The following is a 21,407-nucleotide window of genomic DNA, read 5'->3' as shown; positions in this document are numbered from 1 at the left end:
ATATACAGATCCAAGAAGTGCAGCGCACCCCAAAGAGAATAGACCCAAATAGGCGTTCTCCAAGACATTTACTAGTTAGAATGTCAGAGGTCAAAGAGAAAGAGAGGATCTTGAAAGCAGCAAGAGAAAAACAATCTGTCACATACAAGGGAAACCCAATAAGACTATGTGTAGATTTCTCAGCAGAAACCATGGAAGCTAGAAGACAGTGGGATGATATATTTAAATCACTAAAAGAGAAAAACTGCCAACCAAGACTCCTATATCCAGCAAAATTGTCCTTCAAAAATGAAGGAGAAATTAAAACATTTATAGACAAAAAGTCACTGAGAGAATTTGTGACCAAGAGACCAGCTCTGCAAGAAATACTAAAGGGAGCACTAGAGTCAGATACGAAAAGACAGAAGAGAGAGGTATGGAGTAAAGTGTAGAAAGAAGGAAAATCAGATATGATATATATAATACAAAAGCCAAAATGGTAGAGGAAAATATTATCCAAACAGTAACAACACTAAAAGTTAATGGACTGAATTTCCCAATCAAAAGACATAGAATGGCAGAATGGATTACGACCCAGCAATACCACTGCTAGGTATCTACTCAAAGGACTTAAGGGCAAAGACACAGACGGACATTTGCACACCAGTGTTTATAGCAGCATTATCTACAACTTCAAAGAGATGGAAACAGCCAAAATGTTCATCAACAGACGAGTGGCTAAACAAACTGTGGCGTATACCTACGATGGAATATTATGCAGCTTTAAGACAGACTAAACTTATGAAGCATGTAATAACATAGATGGACCTAGAGAACATTATGCTGAGTGAGTCTAGCCAAAAACTAAAGGACAAATACTGTATGGTCCCACTGATGTGAACCGACATTCGAGAATCAGCTTGGACTATATCATTGGTAACAGAGACCAGCAGGAGTTAGAAACAGGGTAAGATAATGGGTAATTGGAGCTGAAGGGATACAGACTGTGCAACAGGACTAGATACAAAAACTCAAAAATGGACAGCACAATAATACCTAAGTGTAATGTAACTAGGTTGGAACACTGAATGAAGCTGCACCTGAAATATGTTTTTTTGTTTGTTTGTTTGTGTGTTTGTATCTTTTGTTTTTGTTTTTTCTTTTTCCTTTTTATATATATATATATTATTAGTATTATTATTTTAATTCTCTTCTCTATATTAACATTCTATATCTTTTTCTGCTGTTTTGCTAGTTCTTTTCCTAAATCGATGCAAATGTACTAAGAAATGATGATCATACATCTATGTGATGATACTAAGAATTACTGAGTGCATGTGTAGAATGGAATGATTTCTAAATGTTGTGTTAATTTCTTTTCTTTTTTTTGATTAATAAAAAAATTAAAAAAAAAAATGTCCATTTAGTGGAGTGGGCACTGGCTCTCCCAGGACAGGGAAAATCATGCCAGCACCTAGTGGTTTCTGGACATCACTTCAAGAGAGTATCACTGTTATTTCTCAATAAAGACTTGCAGAAGATGTGTATAAAACACCTAATTACTGTACTGTCAACTGCATCAGGCCAAGAGAGCAGGATACCTTTCATACCTGCTCCAGGTGGAGAGTGCTCTCTGGGTTAGCCACTAGTCAAAAGCAACTGCAAAGAATAGCTTTTCATTCCACACTTTTCTGTCACCTCTAAGTCATACCATCTGAAAGTGGCTTCTGCTGTCACCCAGCTTAACTTAAAAGTAACTCCCAGTGAAGGAACTGCCGTTTCCAAAGCTGCAAACTGCCTTGGCTCAGGGTATTTACACTTGACTGCTCTCACCTGGAGCTTCCACTGCCTCACTTCTTCTTTTCACTTGTTCTTTGGATCTTAGAGGCTAGCTCACCGTCTTCCACATCTGATTGCTGTTCCTACACTCTACCATGCTATGGGCAGGGGGAGTGCCTTGTTTATCCAGGCCCCACTCCCCAACACAGCGCCTTCTAAAGAGCAGATGCTTGAAAAACGAGTCAGTGAGTAGGGGCTTTTATTTATTAAGATTTAATTTCCTTTACATTTTTGAATAAGCCAAGAAAACCAAATATGTATCTTTTAATTTACAGAATGACAGACTAAATAAAATGCAAGAATCTAAAGAGTAACAATCTTTCATGTTTTTCCTATATTTTTTATCCTATTTATTTTACTGCTGGGCCGTTTCACATTTCCACAGAAATTCCTATTCCAATGAATGCCATGCTATCTTTTTCCAGATCTCAAAATAAGATGGAAGGTTTCGTATGTTGTTTTACAAAATGGCAAAAATCTTATTCTTAAACTTATAGAAAGCAATAAATGTGTTACCAATGTCATTCACAAACTTAGATGCGGAAGCTAATAAACCTTCTATTAAAAGGAATAACATTTGAAAAATTTCAAAACGACAAAAATGATAAACCTCCCAGTCATCCATACAGAAGAGGAACACAAGGGTGTTATACACTGTTTTCCACCTATCCGTAAACTAGCCTTCTACCGCTGACAACACTGACTGACCTCTTCAACAACAGCATATAGAATCTCCCTCACTCAAAAGGTGCTGGGTGGGGCACTGGAACTTTCACTGACCATGGCAGTAGTCTCAGTCATGGCAGCAATTCTGGCTTGGGCTCTCTCCTTCTCATCTCTCAAAGCCTCCTCATACAGGGCTGGAAAGGCACGGGAGTCTGTCCCATTGGCCCTGGCAAAAAACTCCAGCACTTTCATCTTGCTGGTTTCTGCGTGGGCCCTGGGACCCCACAGGAACTCATAGCGTGCAGGATCACTGCCAGGCACCTGCCGGTACTCTAGGTACTTTTCCTGCACCAGATCTTCGGTGATGAGCTTCCTGGGCTCCCCATATATGATATCCTTCAACCCAGCATATACATCGATTATATGCAGCACCTCCCAGATCTTCTCCTCAGGGGCACAGTTGCCCTCCAGGAAGATCACAGCCAGTATAAGAATCAGGAGGCCGGTCTTGGGCATGCCCCCGTCATCGCTCACACTCCCGTCGTAGGTGAGGTCTAGCACGTTGACGAGCACATAGGAGTGACTGGTGGGGTCCACTTCCTTCACATCAATGCCAAAGACTACCTGCATGTACTCACAGGCTTTCTTAAAGATCACAGGGAAGTGATCCTTGTACTCTTTGCTGACATTATTCAGCATATCTGCCTTTGTGATGGGCTCTTTTGTTACATACTTGGCATTCAGGAACATTATCATATCAATCACCTTATCATCTAGCACACCACTGAGTAAGGACTCAGCATGTGGTGGGGCCTGAGAGGTACTTGTATCCTCTTCTTGGTTGCTGGAACCCTCACCTGATTTGCTCAGTGGGGCAATGGCAGGGGAGGAGTAGGCTATCTGGGGACCCTGGGGAATATTTGGTGTCTCAGTAGCAGGCACCTCCTTTGGGGTGCCTGGGATCAGAGAAGTGGGAGAGCAAGAGGAGGATGAGGTCTTCTCCCCCTCAGCTGCAGGAACCTGTGCACCTGCCAGGCCCTGTGCCTCCCTTTGGGCCTCAAGGATTTTCTGAAGCTTGCAGAGCCGACTCTTGAGACTGCGAGGCATGATGACTCTTATTGGGGGTGGAGGCAGAAGTGTGGACTATGAGGACACACAGTCCTGGGGGAGAGAAGAAGAGTGTGAAAAACTCAACCTTGGCTCTGACAGGTCTTCCCTTAGGTGGTTCTCCTGGTCAACCTTCCCCTTAGGAACCTGAAGGAAGACATGAGATAGCTCCTCAGGGTAGAGTTTGCCAGCAGAGCCTGAGGCTTCCAGGGCTGACAGAAGAGTGAGTGGGGTGGGGCACTGTAGGGACCCCACTGATTTGGGAGGGGTAGGGCACCCTGGTTCACATTCAGGGCCCTCACCTTGATTCCTAGCAGTGCTGGGATCTTCTCCTCTCTGTTGAACTGAGGACACGTACCTGAGACCAAGGCCCTCAGCTCCTGGTTCCTTAAGTACCTGTTTAAGAGGAATTCAAGAGGCATTTAAAGTGCAGATTGCAAGCACAGTCCTGGACCTCCCAGTGCTGAGAGGAGGGGCACGGCTGGACTCCGTGAGGTCCTCACTATTCCGAGGTGAACTGGCCCCTCAGTGTTCACTCAGTGTCCTCATTTTTCCCTTAACAGGGCCTGGGTCCCATCCATCTGCTTACCTGGGGCAAAAAATCTCAGAATAAGAGCTGACATGCCTGAAGGCAACAGGAGGAAATGAAGGGATGCCACACTTATACTCACCTGCCCAGGGCATTCTTGGGGGTGAGAGGAAAGACTAATAGAATTCTGTAGGAGTCCTCTTTCCTGGAATAGGGAGTAGGGCATCACATCCTCACCTTGACACCTGGCAGGGCCTGGGACCCCTCCCTCTGTTGACTGAGACAAAGGTCTCACCTCCATGGGACACCAGAGGAGGAAGTGAGGTAAGCCACTCTAACTACCAGGCCATGGGTCTTTCCAAGGCTGACTGCAGGAGCAGGGGAAGACTAGGTCTCATCTGTTTTGGTGTAGGAAGTTTGTTCAGTCCACAAATTGACTTCTCTAAGGGCTTGGGACTCCTCCCTCTGTTGAACTGTATCCAGCCACCTCAAACTAAGACTGTCACTTCCCAGATACAAACCAGGCAAAAGTGAGGACCCACAAAATTCAGGCACCTTGCCCAGTGGCCTCCCAGGGCTGATAGCAAGAGAAGGGTGGAACTGTGGCCCCATATCTCCTAGGATGAGGATCCTCTTAGTCCTCACCTTGACTCCTGGCAGAGACTTATACTCTTCCCTGGGCCAACCTGATGTGACTCCCTCTCCTGATCTGAAGTCACCTCTGTCAGAGCAAAGTACTCACCTCCTGAAACCAAGAAGACAAAAGAGATGAGGTACAACATGCAGTTACACGTACCTGCAGTCTCCCAGGGACAACAGCAGGAGCTGGACCAGTATGTTATGGGATGGTGGTAACCTTAGTCAAAGGCCCTCATACCCTTGAGAGCTGCCAAACAGGAAATGAGTAGAGCCTTAGCTTGATAGGCTGCCTGGAACTTCCCAAGGACACAGTGGGTTTCTATGGGGCCCCTTCCATCTGAGGTGGGAGGTTCCATAAGACCTCCTGCAGTGTTCTCACTCTGATACCCCTCCCTCTGCAGAGCTGAGGGTGTACCCCTCAGACCAAGACCATCACATCGCATCACTGAGACCATCAAGGTGGAAGTGAGGTAGGGCGTCAGACTGACAGGCCTTCCTAGAGTCCCCAGGACTGACAGTAGGGGCAGGGATAGAGATAGATTCTGTAGGGGCCCTTGTGTTCTGAGGGAACCTCAATTCTCCTCAAAGTATTCGTATTTACTCCTGACAGGGCCTTCTGTCCAAGGCCTCCTTCTGCATGAGACTCCTGACACAAAAGTTAAGGGGGCAGACTTTACCACAAAGCCCCAACCCAGCACTGAGAGTATATTTGGTATCTGTGATGCCCTTTCTTTGTCTCAGCTGGAAAATCTTCTTAGCTTCAGATAAGTGTTTTCGCCTTGATGCAAGGCAGGGCCTGAGACTTCTGTTGACCTGAGCCTACCCCTTCAGACAAAACCTCACCTTCCTCAGACCCCAAGGCTGAAATCAGAAACCACCACATCTAGGGACCCTGCCTGGGCCCTCCCGGGGCTGACAGCAGGGGCCAATTTCTCTGAGGTATCCTCTGTCTGGGTGGAAGTTCTCTTTAATCCTCTCTCAGGGGCCTCACCTCGTCCCTGTCGGCACTTGGGGCCCCTTCCTATGCTGACCTGAGTCTGTTCCCTCAGATGAAGCCTCATCTCCCTCAGACTCCAAAGCAGAAGTCTAGAAACATCACATCCTAGGACCATGCCCTGGATCTCCCAGGGCTGACAACAGGGTAGAGGGGAGCTGGATTCTGTTAGAGCCCCTGTGTTCTGGGGGGAGGGAACTTTAATTCGCCTCAAGGTATGCATATTTACTCCCCAAAGGGCTGATGGTCCACTCTTTGGCTGTCCTGAAGATGCGTACCCCAACCCAAGGCCTCCATCTCTATGAGTCCCTGACACGGAAGTGGGGTGGGGTGTGTGCCTCTGACAGAAAGCCCCAACCTGGACCCCCCAATGCTGACAGAAGAGGTGGATCTCAGTGGTGCCCTTTCTCTGTCTGGGCTGGGAAGCTCCCTCAGTCCCCCCAAAGAGTTCTCACTTGCACACCTGTCAGGGCTTGGGAACCCTCCCTTGGCTGACCTGAGCCTGCCCCCCTCAGGCAAAGCCTCACCTTCCTCACATCCCAAGGCTGAGTCAGGAAACACCACATTGGGGTACCCTGCCTGGGTCCTCCCGGGGCTGACAGCAAGGGCATTTCTCTGGGGTTTCCTGAGTCTGGGTGGGAGGTCCCCTCAATCCTCCCTAAGGGTCCTTACCTTGATGTTTCACAGGGTTTGGAATGCCTCCCTCTGCTAGCCTGAATCTATCCCCCCAGACAAAGTCTCACTACCCCCACACCCCAAGGCCAAAGTCAGGAATCACTACACACAGGGAACCTGCCTGGTGCCTCCCAGGCTGACAGCAGGGGCCATTTCTGTGGGGTACCCTCTGTCTGAGTGGGAAGTTCCCTTAGTTCTCTCAGGGTCCTCACCTCTATGCTGTCAGGGCCTGGGACTCCTCCCTCACTGGCCTGAGCACGCCCCCTCAGACCCAGAGGCCAAAGTCAGGAAATATCTCAGTCTGGGTGGGACCTGTGGGGGGTCCAGTGTTCTGGTGAGAGGGTACCTCAATTCTCCTCAAGGTATGCCTATTTACTCCTGACAGGGCCTGTGGCTCCTCCCTTCTGACAATGCTTCCCTCAGGCCATGGGGGTGGGGTGGGGGGGAGGGGTGGTAGTGAACTGCACTTCTGAGAATCATGCCCGGACCTCACAGAGCTGACGGCAGGGTCGGGGGCTGTTCTCCGTGGATCCCCTCTGTCTGTGTGAGAGGTCCTCTCACTCCCCCAATGGGGTCCTCACCTTGACGCCTGTCAGGGCCTGGGGCCCTCCCTCAGTTGGCTTAAGTCTGTCCCCTCAGAGGAAACTTCACCTCCCTCAGACCCCGAGGATGAGACAGGAACCGCCATATCCAGGGACGCTGCCGGGACCTCCCGGGGCTGATAGCAGGGGAGGGGGTTTCTGTGGGACCCCGTCTGTAAGGCATGGGGGTTACCCTCACTCCTACTTAATATATTCATATTTAGACACGAAAGGGCCCCTAGCGCCCTTCTGATAACCTGAGAATGTGTTCCTCAGTCCAAGTCCCCAATTTCCGGACGTGTTAGAGGCTCTACCTGACAGACCTGCTTGGAGCCTTCCAGGGCTGCCAGCAAAGGCAGGTTTCTGTGGGTCCCTCGCTGACTGAATGGGAAACTCCCTTAGTTCTCACAGGGTCCTCACCTCGACTCCCGGCAGGGCCTGGGACTCCTCCCTCTGCTGACCTTAGTGTGCCCCCTCAGACGAAGTCTCACTTTCTTCACAGCCCAAGGCCAAATAAGGAACCGCCACATCAGGGGAATTTGCCTGGCGCCTTCCAGGGCTGATAGCAGGGGCTGTGGTGGCAGGGGATTCTGTGGGGGCTCCTGTGTTTTGGTGGGAGAGAACCTCAATTCTCCTCAAGGTATGCATATTTACTCCAACAGGGCCTGGGGTCCCTCCCTTCTGACGATACTTCCCTCATGCCATCGGGAAGAAGGGTGCCTCTGAAAATTCTGCCCGGACCTCACAGAGCTGATGGGAAGGGCAGGTTCCCACGGGCCCCTCTCTGTCTGGGTGGGAGGTCCTCTCAACCCCCCACAAAGGGGTCTTTACCTTGAGACCAGCCAGGGCCTGGGACCCCTCCCTCTTCTGACCTGAGTCCGCCCTCTCAGACGAAGCCTCACCTTCCTCAGGCACCAAGGCGGAAGTTAGGAACCGTCACATCCGGGGACTTTACCTTGGGCCCCCTTGGGGCTGACAGCAGGGGCGGATAACTGTGTCTCCTCACTGACCGGGTGGACGTTCCCTCAGTCGTTTCTCAGAGTCTCAACTTGACGCTCGGCAGGACCTAATATTTCTCCCTCTGCTGACCTGAGTCTGGCCCTCCCTGAGAACCTCCCCTACCCGCTCCCGGAGTGGAAGTCACGATTTATCACATCTGACCACTGTGCTGCAAAGCCTCCCAGGGTTGACAGCAGGTGCAGAACTGGACTGGAACTCGATGTCTTCTGTGGTTATGAAGTCTTCTAATTCCACCATATTTTATTTCTGGCTCTGCATGACTTGAGTCTTCTGCTCAAAACCAAGCCCTCTGCCCCCTCTGAGACCACCGAGTTGGAAATGAGGGGGAGTGTGCTCAGCCTGACGGCCCAGCCTGTGGTCTCCCAGTGCTTACATCAGGTTGGTAAGGGATTCTATTTGGTCTCCTCTGTTCTGGGTTGGGTGAACTTCTCACTTCGAGTCTCTTTATCTTGGTTCCTGGTTTCTTGGTTAATGTGCTCCCTGGGAGCTGCCCCCCCTTCCTGCCGGCTCTGAACATCTACCCAACTGCAACAATTGTAGAGAAGGGAGAGGTTCGGGTCCCGTACTATGTGCAAAATGGGGGAGCTGGAGTGCCTGTGGCTTGGTGGGTGATTGTCACAGAAGTGTCCCACCCGTACATGGGGTCTCTCCCTCAGCCACACTTAGTCTAGGAACCTTTTGTTTCAACAGGTTTATTTTCTACATGCAAGAGGCTGAACAGCCTGCTTTGGGGAGGTCCTGTTTTTTTGAGATCATCTAACATTGCATTGTTCAGTGCAGTGATTCCAAATTTTGGAACAGTCATTAAATAGTAAAAAATATATTTTACTCATCTACCAAGTGTGTATGTATATTACATATATATATATATATATATATATATATATATATATATATATATATATATAATTTGATGAAAGAATACCTACCCTTATTCTGCATGATTCCTTATGATACTTGCTATCCTATTTCAGTTCCAATCTCTATGTTCTGTTATAACAATAATTTTTTAAAAGGTCAGTTCTCACCCACTAAAGTGGTTTCCGATGGCCATTGACATACTGCCTCAATAAACTCCCTCTTTCCTACTGTACTGGTATTGTCCCATGGCTGTTGGCATCTATGGTCTGAGATGCTGCCTCAGATTTCTGCAGTGAAGCAAGGGCACAAGTTTAAAAACTTTCCTTCTACTTATTCGTTCATTTGCCATCTATTACAGGCTATGGACCTCTCCAACTTTACTGCCTCCTCCCATTTCCTCACCTCCCAAAAAAGTACTGGTTCACCAGAGTCTTCATTCTCCCCCGAGGGAGACTGTTGTTTAGATTGTGGTTTTGGTATTTGTGGTAAGCTGAAAATGACCTCTGAAAGATATTCTTTTCCAGTCCCTGGAACCTATAAAATGTTGCCTTATTTGGGAAAAGGGTCTTTGCAAATCTGATTAAGCCAAGGATTTTGATTATCCTGGATCCATTTGGGTGGGCCCTGAATGCAATCACAGGTGTTATCAAGAGGGAGGGAGAGGGAAGTTTGGCAGACACATATAGGAGAAAGCAATGTGAACATAGAGGCAGAAATTGGAGTGATGGGGCCACCATCCAAGGTACGGCAGCAGTCACCAGAAGCTGGAAGAGGCAAGAAAGGTTTTTCTCCCCATAGGGTGCCCAGAGGGAGTGCAGCCCTGCAGACGCCTTGATTTCAGCTCAGCGATGCTAATTTCAGACTTCTGGCCAAAACGGTCAGAGAATACATATCTGTTATTTTAAGCCAACCAGTTTTTTGTGGTAATTTGTTATAGCAACCCTGGGAAACTAATACAATATTGTTTGATTTTCATTTTCCCTTCTTTTGTTTTCTAGGGTTGATTTGGGGAGTGGAAGATAGCAGCCCATTCTTAGCTGTTATTTTGGCAAGTACAGGTAAGGCACTGAATCTGAAAATAATTAATGGAGAATTGACATCTGCACAATATTTTCTTCCCCAAAAAGGAATGTGGTATACTTTTCTATTTATTTGAGACTGTTTAGCTGTATCTATCATGAAGTTTTTATAATTGCCTCTATGAAGATCTTGTACATTTTTTATGACGCTTGCTCTTAGGTAATTTTTGGATTTACCTGCTCTTGTGAATAGGATGTTTTCTATTACACGTTCTCATTAGTTACTGATTTTGTGTGGCAATATTCTTGATTTTGCTGTAGTGACTTTCCAAACTATCTTTCTCAAGTCTCTTATTCATTTGAATATTCCACATATTTATTTCTTAGAATCTTCTACACAGATGATATTGTGACCAAATATCTGTCATCTGTTTCTTTTCACTAAATATCATCTTACTTATTTTGATATCTGTAAGTTTTGCTTTGTGTTCCAGTGCAGTTTTTGAACAGTAGAGGTGATAGCATTTATGTTTCTTGTTCCTAGACTTTAATGGAATGCTTCTAACATTTCACACTTAAATGTGTTTGCTGTAGATTTTAGAAAATGAAAGTTCCCTTCTGTGATGGTTATGTTCATGTGTCAACTTGATTAGTTTATGGTGTTACATTGTTTAGTCAAGCAAGCACTGACCTGATTATTACTGTGAGGGTACTTCCTGGTTTTGAATCATCAATAAGTTGTTGAATCTGTGGCTGATTACTTCTACAATAACTAAGGAGATTGTCTTCAACAATGAGAAAAGTCTTATCCAATCAGCTGAAGGCCCTGTAAAGAGAACTGATGATTTCAGCAGTCAGAGAGAAGAATTTCCATCTCTCCTTCAGCCAATCAGCTTCTTCTGAGAAATTCTTCAGAAGCGTTTATTGGAGTCCCTAGCCTGCCCTACAGAATTTGGTATTGCCCATCCCCACAGTTGTGTGAGTCATTCCTGTAATAAATAACATAATATTTACATTATATATCTATCTATATCCATATCTATATATATATCTATATCATCTTTATCTATCTATATATCTATCTCCTGTTGGTTCTGTTTTTCCGGAAACCCTTAATACACCTTCTATTCTTAGTTTGCTAAAATTTTTTTATCATGAACTTGTGTTGAATTTATTTCAAAGGGTTTTTCTGTACCCATTTACGTGATCTAGTGGGTTTTTTCTCCTCTAATTTGTTAATGTAAGAAATTACACTTCAAAGTTTTTTTAATGTTAAGTCTATTTTCATGCCTTAGATGTAGCCCATGTGTTCATTTAATTCATTGCTGTGTTGGATATGCTGTTCAGTTATTTAGGATATTAGCTGCTATGTGAGTGAGCTTGGTGCAAGTGCTTCTCTCACGGGGTGTCCTCATCTGGCTTTTCAATCAAGAAGAACTAGTCTGGGAGAATGATTTGAATAATTTCTCTCCTTCTGTATGCTTTGGAAGAGTTTACAAAAAATTGTGATTAGTGTTCCCTGACCATTTCATAGAACTGTCCTCCAGAAGTGGCTTGTCTGCTACATTTTAGGGTGGCTTGAGCTTTAAGTAGAATTTCTGTTTGTATTGTTCACTTAAAGTTTTATATTTATTTATGGACCAAGTTGGTCATTCATTCATTTTCTAAAAAGTGATCCATTTCACTTAAGATTTTAAGTTTTCAGCATGATATTTATAACAAAATCATTTTATTACAGATATTCTCAAACATATGCATTAGTAGACAAAAACAGTATAATGAACCCAATATACCTGATACTCAGCATCAGGAGTCATCAGTACACTGCCAGTCTGGTTCTAACTATACCTCCACCTTCCCCCTATCTCTGCTGTTGTAATAATGTGAAGCAAATCCAAAACATCATACCATTTCATCTCTTAACTATTTCAGTTTGCCTTTCTTTATTTCAGAGTGCATTTCTAAAAGTTAGGGACTTGTTTATAAAAATATAAGCAAGTGCTTTTAAGTAAATCATTTAAAACAATATTATTTAAAATTTAAATAAGTCACTAATATCATTAACTGTCCAGTTATTCTTCACATCTGCCTAATGGTCTTTTTAAATTTAGCTTATTTAAACTAGCTGTTCAGTTGTGGGCTGTATATTGTGGTTCTCTGTTATGTCCCTTAAATTGCTTGTAATCTACAGTTTCCCTCCTTATCACCTCTTTTTCCTTGTAATTTTTTTTTTAAAGAAATCTTGTGTTTTGTCCTGTTTCCTGTAGTTTGAATTTTGCTGATTATAACACTTCGGTATCCTTTAATATGTTCACAGCCGCATGAATTTCTTTAAATCTTAGAGGTAGCAGCTTAATCAGATGAAGTTTGTTTTGCAAGACCATTCTATAGGTAATGCTGGGTACTTCCATTAAGAGGTACATAATGTATGCTTGTCTCCTTTTGTGCTGTCATTGATGATCGCCATCTTCATCTATTCATCCATTAGAAATACATAATGGTAATTCTCGCATCCCTTCTTTGTTTATTCACTGAAATACCTCTCTATATAGAAATCTTTCATTGGCCACCATTTGCTTATCTTGAGGAAATGGTATAACATAGTTGTTGTGTTCTCATAATACCATTTAAATCCCTTCCACATCTATATGTTGTACAAATTTATTTAGCTTTTATTGTTAATTTGTGCTTTTTTCCTTAGTAATTAGCAATATTTGCTTTTTAAAAAATTGTCTATTGTATAAGTATTTTCAAAGAATTAGCTTTTGATAGTTGACTCTACTTTTTTCTATTTCATTATTTCTTCACTTATCTTCATTATTTCCTACCTTCTGCTTTAGGTTTAGTATGTTATTCATTCCCTAGATTACTGAGTTGCTTGGATGTTTTAAATATATCTTTTTTTTTTTACATTTTTTTATTAATTAAAAAAATTATCTAACACAACATTTAGAAATCATTCCATTCTACATATGCAATCAGTAATTCTTAATATCATCACATAGATGTATGATCATCATTTCTTAGTACATATGCATCGATTTAGAAAAAGAAATAGCAAGACAACAGAAAAAGAAATAAAATGGTAATATAGAGAAAAAATAAAAATAAAAAATACAAAAATATATAAGAAAAAAAAACTATAGCTCAGATGCAGCTTCATTCAGTGTTTTAACATAATTATATAATTACATTACAATTAGGTAGTATTGTGCTGTCCATTTTTTTTTTTTTTTTAGAAATCATACCATTCTACATATGCAATCAGTAATTCTTAACATCATCACATAGATGCATGATCATCGTTTCTTAGTACATTTGCATCGGTTTAGAAGAACTAGCAATACAACCGAAAAAGATATAGAATGTTAATATAGAGAAAAAAAATAAAAGTAATAATAGTAAGAACAAAACAAAACAAAACAAAAACCTATAGCTCAGATGCAGCTTCATTCAGTGTTTTAACATGATTACTTTACAATTAGGTATTATTGTGCTGTCCATTTTTGAGTTTTTGAATCTAGTCCTATTGCACAGTCTGTATCCCATCAGCTCCAATTACCCATTATCTTACCCTGTTTCTAACTCCTGCTGAACTCTGTTACCAATGACATATTCCAGGTTTATTCTCGAGTGTCGATTCACATCATTGGGACCATACAGTATTTGTCTTTTAGTTTTTGGCTAGACTCACTCAGCATAATGTTCTCTAGGTCCATCCATGTTATTACATGCTTCATAAGTTTATCCTGCCTTATGCTGCATAATATTCCATCGTATGTATAGACCACAGTTTGTTTAGCCACTCGTCTGTTGATGGACATTCTGGCTGTTTCCATCTCTTTGCAATTGTAAATAACGCTGATATAAACATTGGTGTGCAAATGTTCGTTTGAGTTTTTGCCCTTAATTCCTTTGAGTAGATTCCCAGCAATGGTATTGCTGGGTCGTATGGCACTTCTATATTCAGTTTTTTGAGGAACCGCCAAACTGCCTTCCACAGTGGTTGCACCATTTGACATTCCCACCAACAGTGGATAAGTGTGCCTCTTTCACTGCATCCTCTCCAGCACTTGTCATTTTCTGTTTTGTTGATAATGGCCATTCTGGTGGGTGTGAGATGATATCTCATTGTGGTTTTGATTTGCATTTCTCTAATGGCCAGGGACATTGAGCATCTCTTCATGTGCCTTTTGGCCATTTGTATTTCCTCCTCTGAGAGGTGTCTATTCAAGTCTTTTTCCCATTTTGTAATTGGGTTGGCTGACTTTTTGTTTTTGACTTGAACAATCTCATTATAAATTCTGGATACTAGACCTTTATCTGATATGTCATTTCCAAATATTGATTCCCATTGTGTAGGCTGTCTTTCTACTTTCTTGATGAAGTTCTTTGATGCACAAAAGTGTTTAATTTTGAGGAGTTCCCATTTATTTATTTCCTTCTTCAGTGCTCTTGCTTTAGGTTTAAGGTCCATAAAACTGCCTCCAATTGTAAGATTCATAAGATATCTCCCTACATTTTCCTCTAACTGTTTTATGGTCTTAGACCTAATGTTTAGATCTTTGATCCATTTTGAGTTAACTTTTGTGTAGGGTGTGAGATATGGGTCTTCTTTCATTCTTTTGCATATGGATATCCAGTTCTCTAGGCACCGTTTGTTGAAGAGACTGTTCTGTCCCAGGTGAGTTGGCTTGACTGCCTTATCGAAGATCAAATGTCCATAGATGAGAGGGTCTATATCTGAGCACTCTATTCGATTCCATTGGTCGATATATCTATCTTTATGCCAATACCATGCTGTTTTGACCACTGTGGCTTCATAATATGCCTTAAAGTCAAGCAGTGTGAGGCCTCCAGCTTCGTTTTTTTTCCTCAAGATGTTTTTAGCAATTCGGGGCACCCTGCCCTTCCAGATAAATTTGCTTATTGTTTTTCCTATTTCTGAAAAATAAGTTGTTTGGATTTTGATGGGTATTGCATTGAATCCGTAAATCAATTTAAGTAGGATTGACATCTTAACTATATATGCCCTTCCATCTATTTAGGTCTTCTGTGATTTCTTTTAGCAGTTTTTTGTAGTTTTCTTTATATAGGTTTTTTGTCTCTTTAGTTAAATTTATTCCTAGGTATTTTATTCTTTTAGTTGCAATTGTAAATGGGATTCGTTTCTTGATTTCCCCCTCAGCTTGTTCATTACTAGTGTATAGAAATGCTACAGATTTTTGAATGTTGATCTTGTAACCTGCTACTTTGCTGTACTCATTTATTAGCTCTAGTACTTTTGTTGTGAATTTTTCCGGGTTTTCGACGTATAGTATCATATCGTCTGCAAACAGTGATAGTTTTACTTCTTCCTTTCCAATTTTGATGCCTTGTATTTCTTTTTCTTGTCTAATTGCTCTGGCTAGAACCTCCAACACAATGTTGAATAATAGTGGTGATAGTGGACATCCTTGTCTTGTTCCTGATCTTAGGGGGAAAGTTTTCAATTTTTCCCCATTGAGGATGATATTAGCTGTGGGTTTTTCATATATTCCCTCTATCATTTTAAGGAAGTTCCCTTGTATTCCTATCTTTTGAAGTGTTTTCAACAGGAAAGGATGTTGAATCTTGTCGAATGCCTTCTCTGCATCAATTGAGATGATCATGTGATTTTTCTGCTTTGATTTGTTGATATGGTGTATTACATTAATTGATTTTCTTATGTTGAACCATCCTTGCATACCTGGGATGAATCCTACTTGGTCATGATGTATAATTCTTTTAATGTGCTGTTGGATACGATTTGCTAGAATTTTATTGAGGATTTTTGCATCTGTATTCATTAGAGAGATTGGTCTGTAGTTTTCTTTTTTTGTAATATCTTTGCCTGGTTTTGGTATGAGGGTGATGTTGGCTTCATAGAATGAATTAGGTAGTTTTCCCTCCACTTCGATTTTTTTGAAGAGTTTGAAGAGAATTGGTACTAATTCTTTCTGGAACGTTTGGTAGAATTCACATGTGAAGCCATCTGGTCCTGGACTTTTCTTTTTAGGAAGCTTTTGAATGACTAATTCAATTTCTTTACTTGTGATTGGTTTGTTGAGGTCATCTATGTCTTCTTGAGTCAAAGTTGGTTGTTCATGTCTTTCCAGGAACCCGTCCATTTCCTCTAAATTGTTGTATTTATTAGCATAAAGTTGTTCATAGTATCCTGTTATTACCTCCTTTATTTCTGTGAGGTCAGTAGTTATGTCTCCTCTTCCATTTCTGATCTTATTTATTTGCATCCTCTCTCTTCTTCTTTTTGTCAATCTTGCTAAGGGCCCATCAATCTTATTGATTTTCTCATAGAACCAACTTCTGGCCTTATTGATTTTCTCTATTGTTTTCATGTTTTCAATTTCATTTATTTGTGCTCTAATCTTTGTTATTTCTTTCCTTTTGCTTGCTTTGGGGTTAGCTTGCTGTTCTTTCTCCAGTTCTTCCAAATGGATAGTTAATTCCTGAATTTTTGCCTTTTCTTCTTTTCTGATATAGGCATTTAGAGCAATAAATTTCCCTCTTAGCACTGCCTTTGCTGCGTCCCATAAGTTTTGATATGTTGTGTTTTCATTTTCATTCGCCTCGAGGTACTTGCTAATTTCTCTTGCAATTTCTTCTTTGACCCAGTCGTTGTTTAGGAGTGTGTTGTTGAGCCTCCACGTATTTGTGAATTTTCTGGCACTCTGCCTATTATTGATTTCCAACATCATTCCTTTATGGTCCGAGAAAGTGTTGTGTAAGATTTCAATCTTTTTAAATTTGTTGAGACTTGCTTTGTGACCCAGCATATGGTCTATCTTTGAGAATGATCCATGAGCACTTGAGAAAAAGGTGTATCCTGCTGTTGTGGGATGTAATGTCCTATAAATGTCTATTAAGTCTAGTTCATTTATAGTAATATTCAGATTCTCTATTTCTTTGTTGATCCTCTGTCTAGATGTTCTGTCCCTTGATGAGAGTGGTGAGTTGAAGTCTCCAACTATTATGGTATATGAGTCTATTTCCCTTTTCAGTGTTTGCAGTATATTCCTCACGTATTTTGGGGCATTCTGATTCGGTGCGTAAATATTTATGATTGTTATGTCTTCTTGTTTAATTGTTCCTTTTATTAGTATATAGTGTCCTTCTTTGTCTCTTTTAACTGTTTTACATTTGAAGTCTAATTTGTTGGATATTAGTATAGCCACTCCGGCTCTTTTCTGGTTGTTATTTGCATGAAATATCTTTTCCCAACCTTTCACTTTCAACCTATGTTTATCTTTGGGTCTAAGATGTGTTTCCTGTAGACAGCATATAGAAGGATCCTGTTTTTTAATCCATTCTGCCAATCTATGTCTTTTGATTGGGGAATTCAGTCCATTGACATTTAGTGTTATTACTGTTTGGATAATATTTTCCTCTAACATTTTGCCTTTTGTATTATATATATCATATCTGATTTTCCTTCTTTCTACACTCTTTTCCATATCTCTCTCTTCTGTCTTTTTGTATCTGACTCTAGTGCTCCCTTTAGTATTTCTTGCAGAGCTGGTCTCTTGGTCACAAATTCTTTCAGTGACTTTTTGTCTGAGAATGTTTTAATTTCTCCCTCATTTTTGAAGGATAATTTTGCTGGATATAGGAGTCTTGGTTGGCAGTTTTTCTCTTTTAGTATTTTAAATATATCATCCCACTGTCTTCTAGCTTCCATGGTTTCTGCTGAGAAATCTACACAAAATCTTATTGGGTTTCCCTTGTATGTAATGGATTGTTTTTCTCTTGCTGCTTTCAAGATCTTCTCTTTCTCTTTGACCTCTGACATTCTAACTAGTAAGTGTCTTGGAGAACGCCTATTTGGGTCTAATCTCTTTGGGGTGCGCTGCACTTCTTGGATCTGTAATTTTAGGTCTTTCATAAGAGTTGGGAAATTTTCAGTGATAATTTCTTCCATTAGTTTTTCTCCTCCTTTTCCCTTCTCTTCTCCTTCTGGGACACCCACAACACGTATATTTGTGCGGTTCATATTGTCCTTGAGTTCCCTGATACCCTGTTCAAATTTTTCCATTCTTTTCCCTATAGTTTCTGTTTCTTTTTGGAATTCAGATGTTCCATCCTCCAAATCACTAATTCTATCTTCTGTCTCTTTAAATCTATCATTGTAGCTATCCATTATTTTTTCTATGTTTGCTACTTTATCCTTCACTTCCATAAGTTCTGCGATTTGTTTTTTCAGTTTTTCTATTTCTTCTTTATGTTCAGCCCATGTCCTCTTCATGTCCTCCCTCAATTTATCGATTTCATTTTTGAAGAGGTTTTCCATTTCTGTTCGTATATTCAGCATTAGTTGTCTCAGCTCTTGTGTCTCATTTGAGCTATTGGTTTGTTCCTTTGACTGGGCCATATTCTCAATCTTTTGAGTGTGGACAGTTATCTTCTGCTGCTGGCGCCTGGGCATTTATTCAGATTTCTCTTGGTGTTGGACCCAGCAAGGTTGTAATATTTTTCTGTGAAATCTCTGGGTTCTGTTTTTCTTATCCTGCCCAGTAGGTGGCGCTCGTGGCACACGTTTGTCTGCGGGTCCCACCAGTAAAAGGTGCTGTGGGACCTTAAACTTTGGAAAACTCTCGCCGTCCTGGGGGTTCGCTAGCCGAAACGGCTTGAGCCGGCCCGGGGTCCGAACGCAGGGAGGGTTGCTGGTCGCCGCAGCCAGGGAAAGAGCCCGTCCGAATTTCCTAGTCGGCCCTAGGCAACAAGCGTGGCGGGAGGGCGCCAGCGGCAGCGGCCCGCCCGAGAGAGTGCACGTTCCCCGGGAGTCACGGGTTTGGAAGGGGCCTCCCCCACCCGTCACCGTTCTCCGCGGCCTGGGGGTTTCCGATCCAATTCTCTCAGTTGGTCCGGGGGCTGCGCGTGGTGTGGGCGCCAGCCGTCTTTGTTTCAGGGGACCGTCTCTCCAATTCTCCCAGCCGGCCCGGGAAGGGGGAAGGGAGTAACTCCGGCCGCTTGCCACCCCGCCCGGTAAGGCCCGCGCGCCTCGGCGATCTCACCCGAGCTGCTTCTCTCAGCCAGCCAGCCGTTCCAGGATGGGGTACACTGTCTTTTTTATCTCTGTTGTGGCTTTGGGCGCTTTCTGTATCGTTTCTACTCCCCTAGTAGGTGTCCTGGAGAAGAAACTAAGATCCGCGCGTCTTACTAAGCCGCCATCTTCCAGGAAGTCTCCCATGTGAGGATTTAATCAAACATGGAACCAGTCAGCCATTTCAGAAAAAGCTAGGATTGGAGATGGAGTTGCCCAGGAAAGATCTGTGGAAAGTCCTATTGTCTAATGGGCATGATCCCTGCCTACTACATAGAAAACCAACAAGAGTGCTGTGGGATCTGTATAAATGGAAACACTGCAGTCTGGACTAAAAGGGACAGAAAAGGGGAAAATTGAAGGAAAAATAAATTCAAAGGCAGAACCATGGAAGCTAAGGTCTGAAGCCAAGAAACCTCAGGCCAGGAGACTGGACCCACCCAAGCATTTGGAGACAGTGAGTTTGTCCCAAAGATAGAGAGCAGGAGTTTCAGTGCCCCAGGCCTCAGAAAGGGTGAAGCACATTCCTTGGGGGCTTGGGAGAGCCTGGCTGCCACCATTGTTCTGGAGGGTTTGATTGTATGCCCTGGAGATGGTAGAGAGCCCAGGTATTGGCTCTATGCTTGGAGAGGATGGAGCCGAATAAAAGATGGTTTCCCTGATGTCCTCCAAGTTTGCAGTTCTCACCCCAGCATTTGGAGAGAGCCAGGACACTGTGAAATACCTTGGAAAGAGTGGGCTGTGGGGCTGCTGCTTTCTAAAGCCCTGAGGGTAAATGACTCTCAGACTTTGAAATATAGTTGAGTTTGCCCTGCAGGTTTTCAGAACTGTTTGGGGTCTGGTGACCTCTGTGTTCCTCTCAATTTCTCCCTATGTAAATGAATACATGTATCCTGTGACTGTCTCTCCTTTTTATGTTGCCAGTAGACAACTTGTGCTGAGTTTTGCAAGTCCTCTAGCCTTAGGACAGACCATGCCTGTAGATGACTTTGTTGAGATTCTGTACTGTTTGTGATTTTATATTGCATTTGTATTTTTACTGAAATTGTTTAAGGCTTTATGATATTGTGATGGAATGACCGTATTTTGCATTAGGAAAAAACATGTCTTTTTGGGGCCCAAAGGGTGGAATATGCTGGTTTGAAGCTGTCATGTACCCCAGAAAAGGCATGCTCTTTAATCTTCGTTCAATATTGTTGGGTGGGATCTTTTTTATTGTTTCCATGGAAATGTGACCCACCAATGGTGGGTGGTAACTTTTGATTAGATGGTTTCAATGGAAATGGATCTCTACCCATTCAAGTTGGCATTGTTTACAGAAGCCCTTTACAAGGAAACCATTTTGGAAAAAGTTTCAGAGCCAACAGAGCCCACACAGCCAGAGACCTTTGGAGATGCTGAAGGAAAATGCCCCCAGGGAAGCCTTATGAAATGAGGAGAGGAAGCTAGCAGATTTTATCATGTGCCCATCCAGCTGAGAGAGAAACCCTGAAATTATCAGCCCTTTCTTTGGAGTTAAGGTATCTTGCTCTGGATGCCTTAATTTGGACATTCATGGCCTTAGAACTATAAACTTTTTTATAGCCGTTCCATTTCTGGTATATTGTGTTCCAGCAGCTTACAAATTAACACACATACCCTTTGACCCATTACATTTCACTTCCAAGAATGTATCCGAGAAAATAATTTGACAAATGCACGAAGATTTAAGTACACAGGTGTTCAACACTGCATTGTTTGTAATAGTCATAAATTAGGAATAACTTAAATAAATACCCAACAGTAGGGCATTGGTTAAATAAATTGTGTTCCACCCATCCAATATGATACAATGTGCCATTAAAAATTATTATATAATTATGCTATAGATCTATATTCATGAAATGCATAATATTAAGTACAAAAAGCCATACACACACACACATACTGCACACACACTTTAAAGTCATGATAAGATATACATATATAATTCAAATAGGTATACTTGTTTATTTCAGCATTGTTAGTAGTAGCAAAAAAAAAAATCCCAGAAGTTTATCCAATTTCTATTGGAAAACAAATTGGTTAAGAAAAAACAAATTGGTTAAGTAAATTATGGTGCATCTATACAATGGAACACTACGGAGAACTGAGAAAAAGAAGGTACAAGAGACTCTGTTTAGTATCATCTTATTTGTGTTATTTTTTAAAGGAGATGTTGGTGTGTATATGGCTGTTGCTTTGTACAATGTTGCACAGCCCCAGGGGGACCCATTCACATTATATCACACGATATTGTATGTGACTATGGCTCCTTGAAGCACAGAATGTATGTATGTATATGTGTGCATGTATGGATGTATGCATCCATGTATGTTTGTATGTATATATGCACTGTATGTATATGTGGTATATGTATATTTATAAATGCATAGAGAAT

General features: G+C 42.2%; 1 protein-coding gene and 1 long non-coding RNA gene across 3 annotated transcripts; one reads left to right on the top strand and one right to left on the bottom strand.

The window, feature by feature from the left end:
• Window positions 1–2,016: 2,016 nt before the first annotated feature.
• On the bottom strand, window positions 2,017–7,933 carry LOC143670133 (melanoma-associated antigen 10-like). Of its 2 annotated transcripts, none has more exons than XM_077144776.1 (4): window positions 7,841–7,933; window positions 4,766–4,865; window positions 3,894–3,987; window positions 2,017–3,645 (listed from the first exon to the last, which is right to left on the bottom strand). In XM_077144776.1, the coding sequence occupies exon 4, from the start codon at window positions 3,589–3,591 to the stop codon at window positions 2,560–2,562; it is 1,032 nt and encodes a 343-aa protein (XP_077000891.1). In that variant the 5' UTR covers window positions 3,592–3,645; window positions 3,894–3,987; window positions 4,766–4,865; window positions 7,841–7,933; the 3' UTR covers window positions 2,017–2,559. The 2 variants fall into 2 exon arrangements, with proteins under 2 accessions (XP_077000891.1, XP_077000892.1); XM_077144777.1 differs by lacking the exon at window positions 7,841–7,933 and adding an exon at window positions 7,333–7,551.
• Window positions 7,934–7,964: 31 nt separating this feature from the next.
• Window positions 7,965–20,397, top strand: LOC143671415 (uncharacterized). The gene is made up of 3 exons (XR_013169553.1): window positions 7,965–8,407; window positions 9,889–9,948; window positions 20,308–20,397. It is a non-coding gene; the product is annotated as an uncharacterized LOC143671415 (long non-coding RNA).
• Window positions 20,398–21,407: the final 1,010 nt, after the last annotated feature.

This window comes from Tamandua tetradactyla, chromosome X (genome assembly GCF_023851605.1).
Source record: "Tamandua tetradactyla isolate mTamTet1 chromosome X, mTamTet1.pri, whole genome shotgun sequence".
Lineage (NCBI taxonomy): Eukaryota > Metazoa > Chordata > Mammalia > Pilosa > Myrmecophagidae > Tamandua > Tamandua tetradactyla.
This window is presented reverse-complemented; position numbering and strand designations above follow the sequence as displayed.

What these genes read in the sequence shown, in the direction of transcription:
- LOC143670133 (XM_077144776.1), bottom strand. Translation starts at nt 3,591, where the DNA reads ATGCCTCGCAGTCTCAAGAGTCGGCTCTGCAAGCTTCAGAAAATCCTT.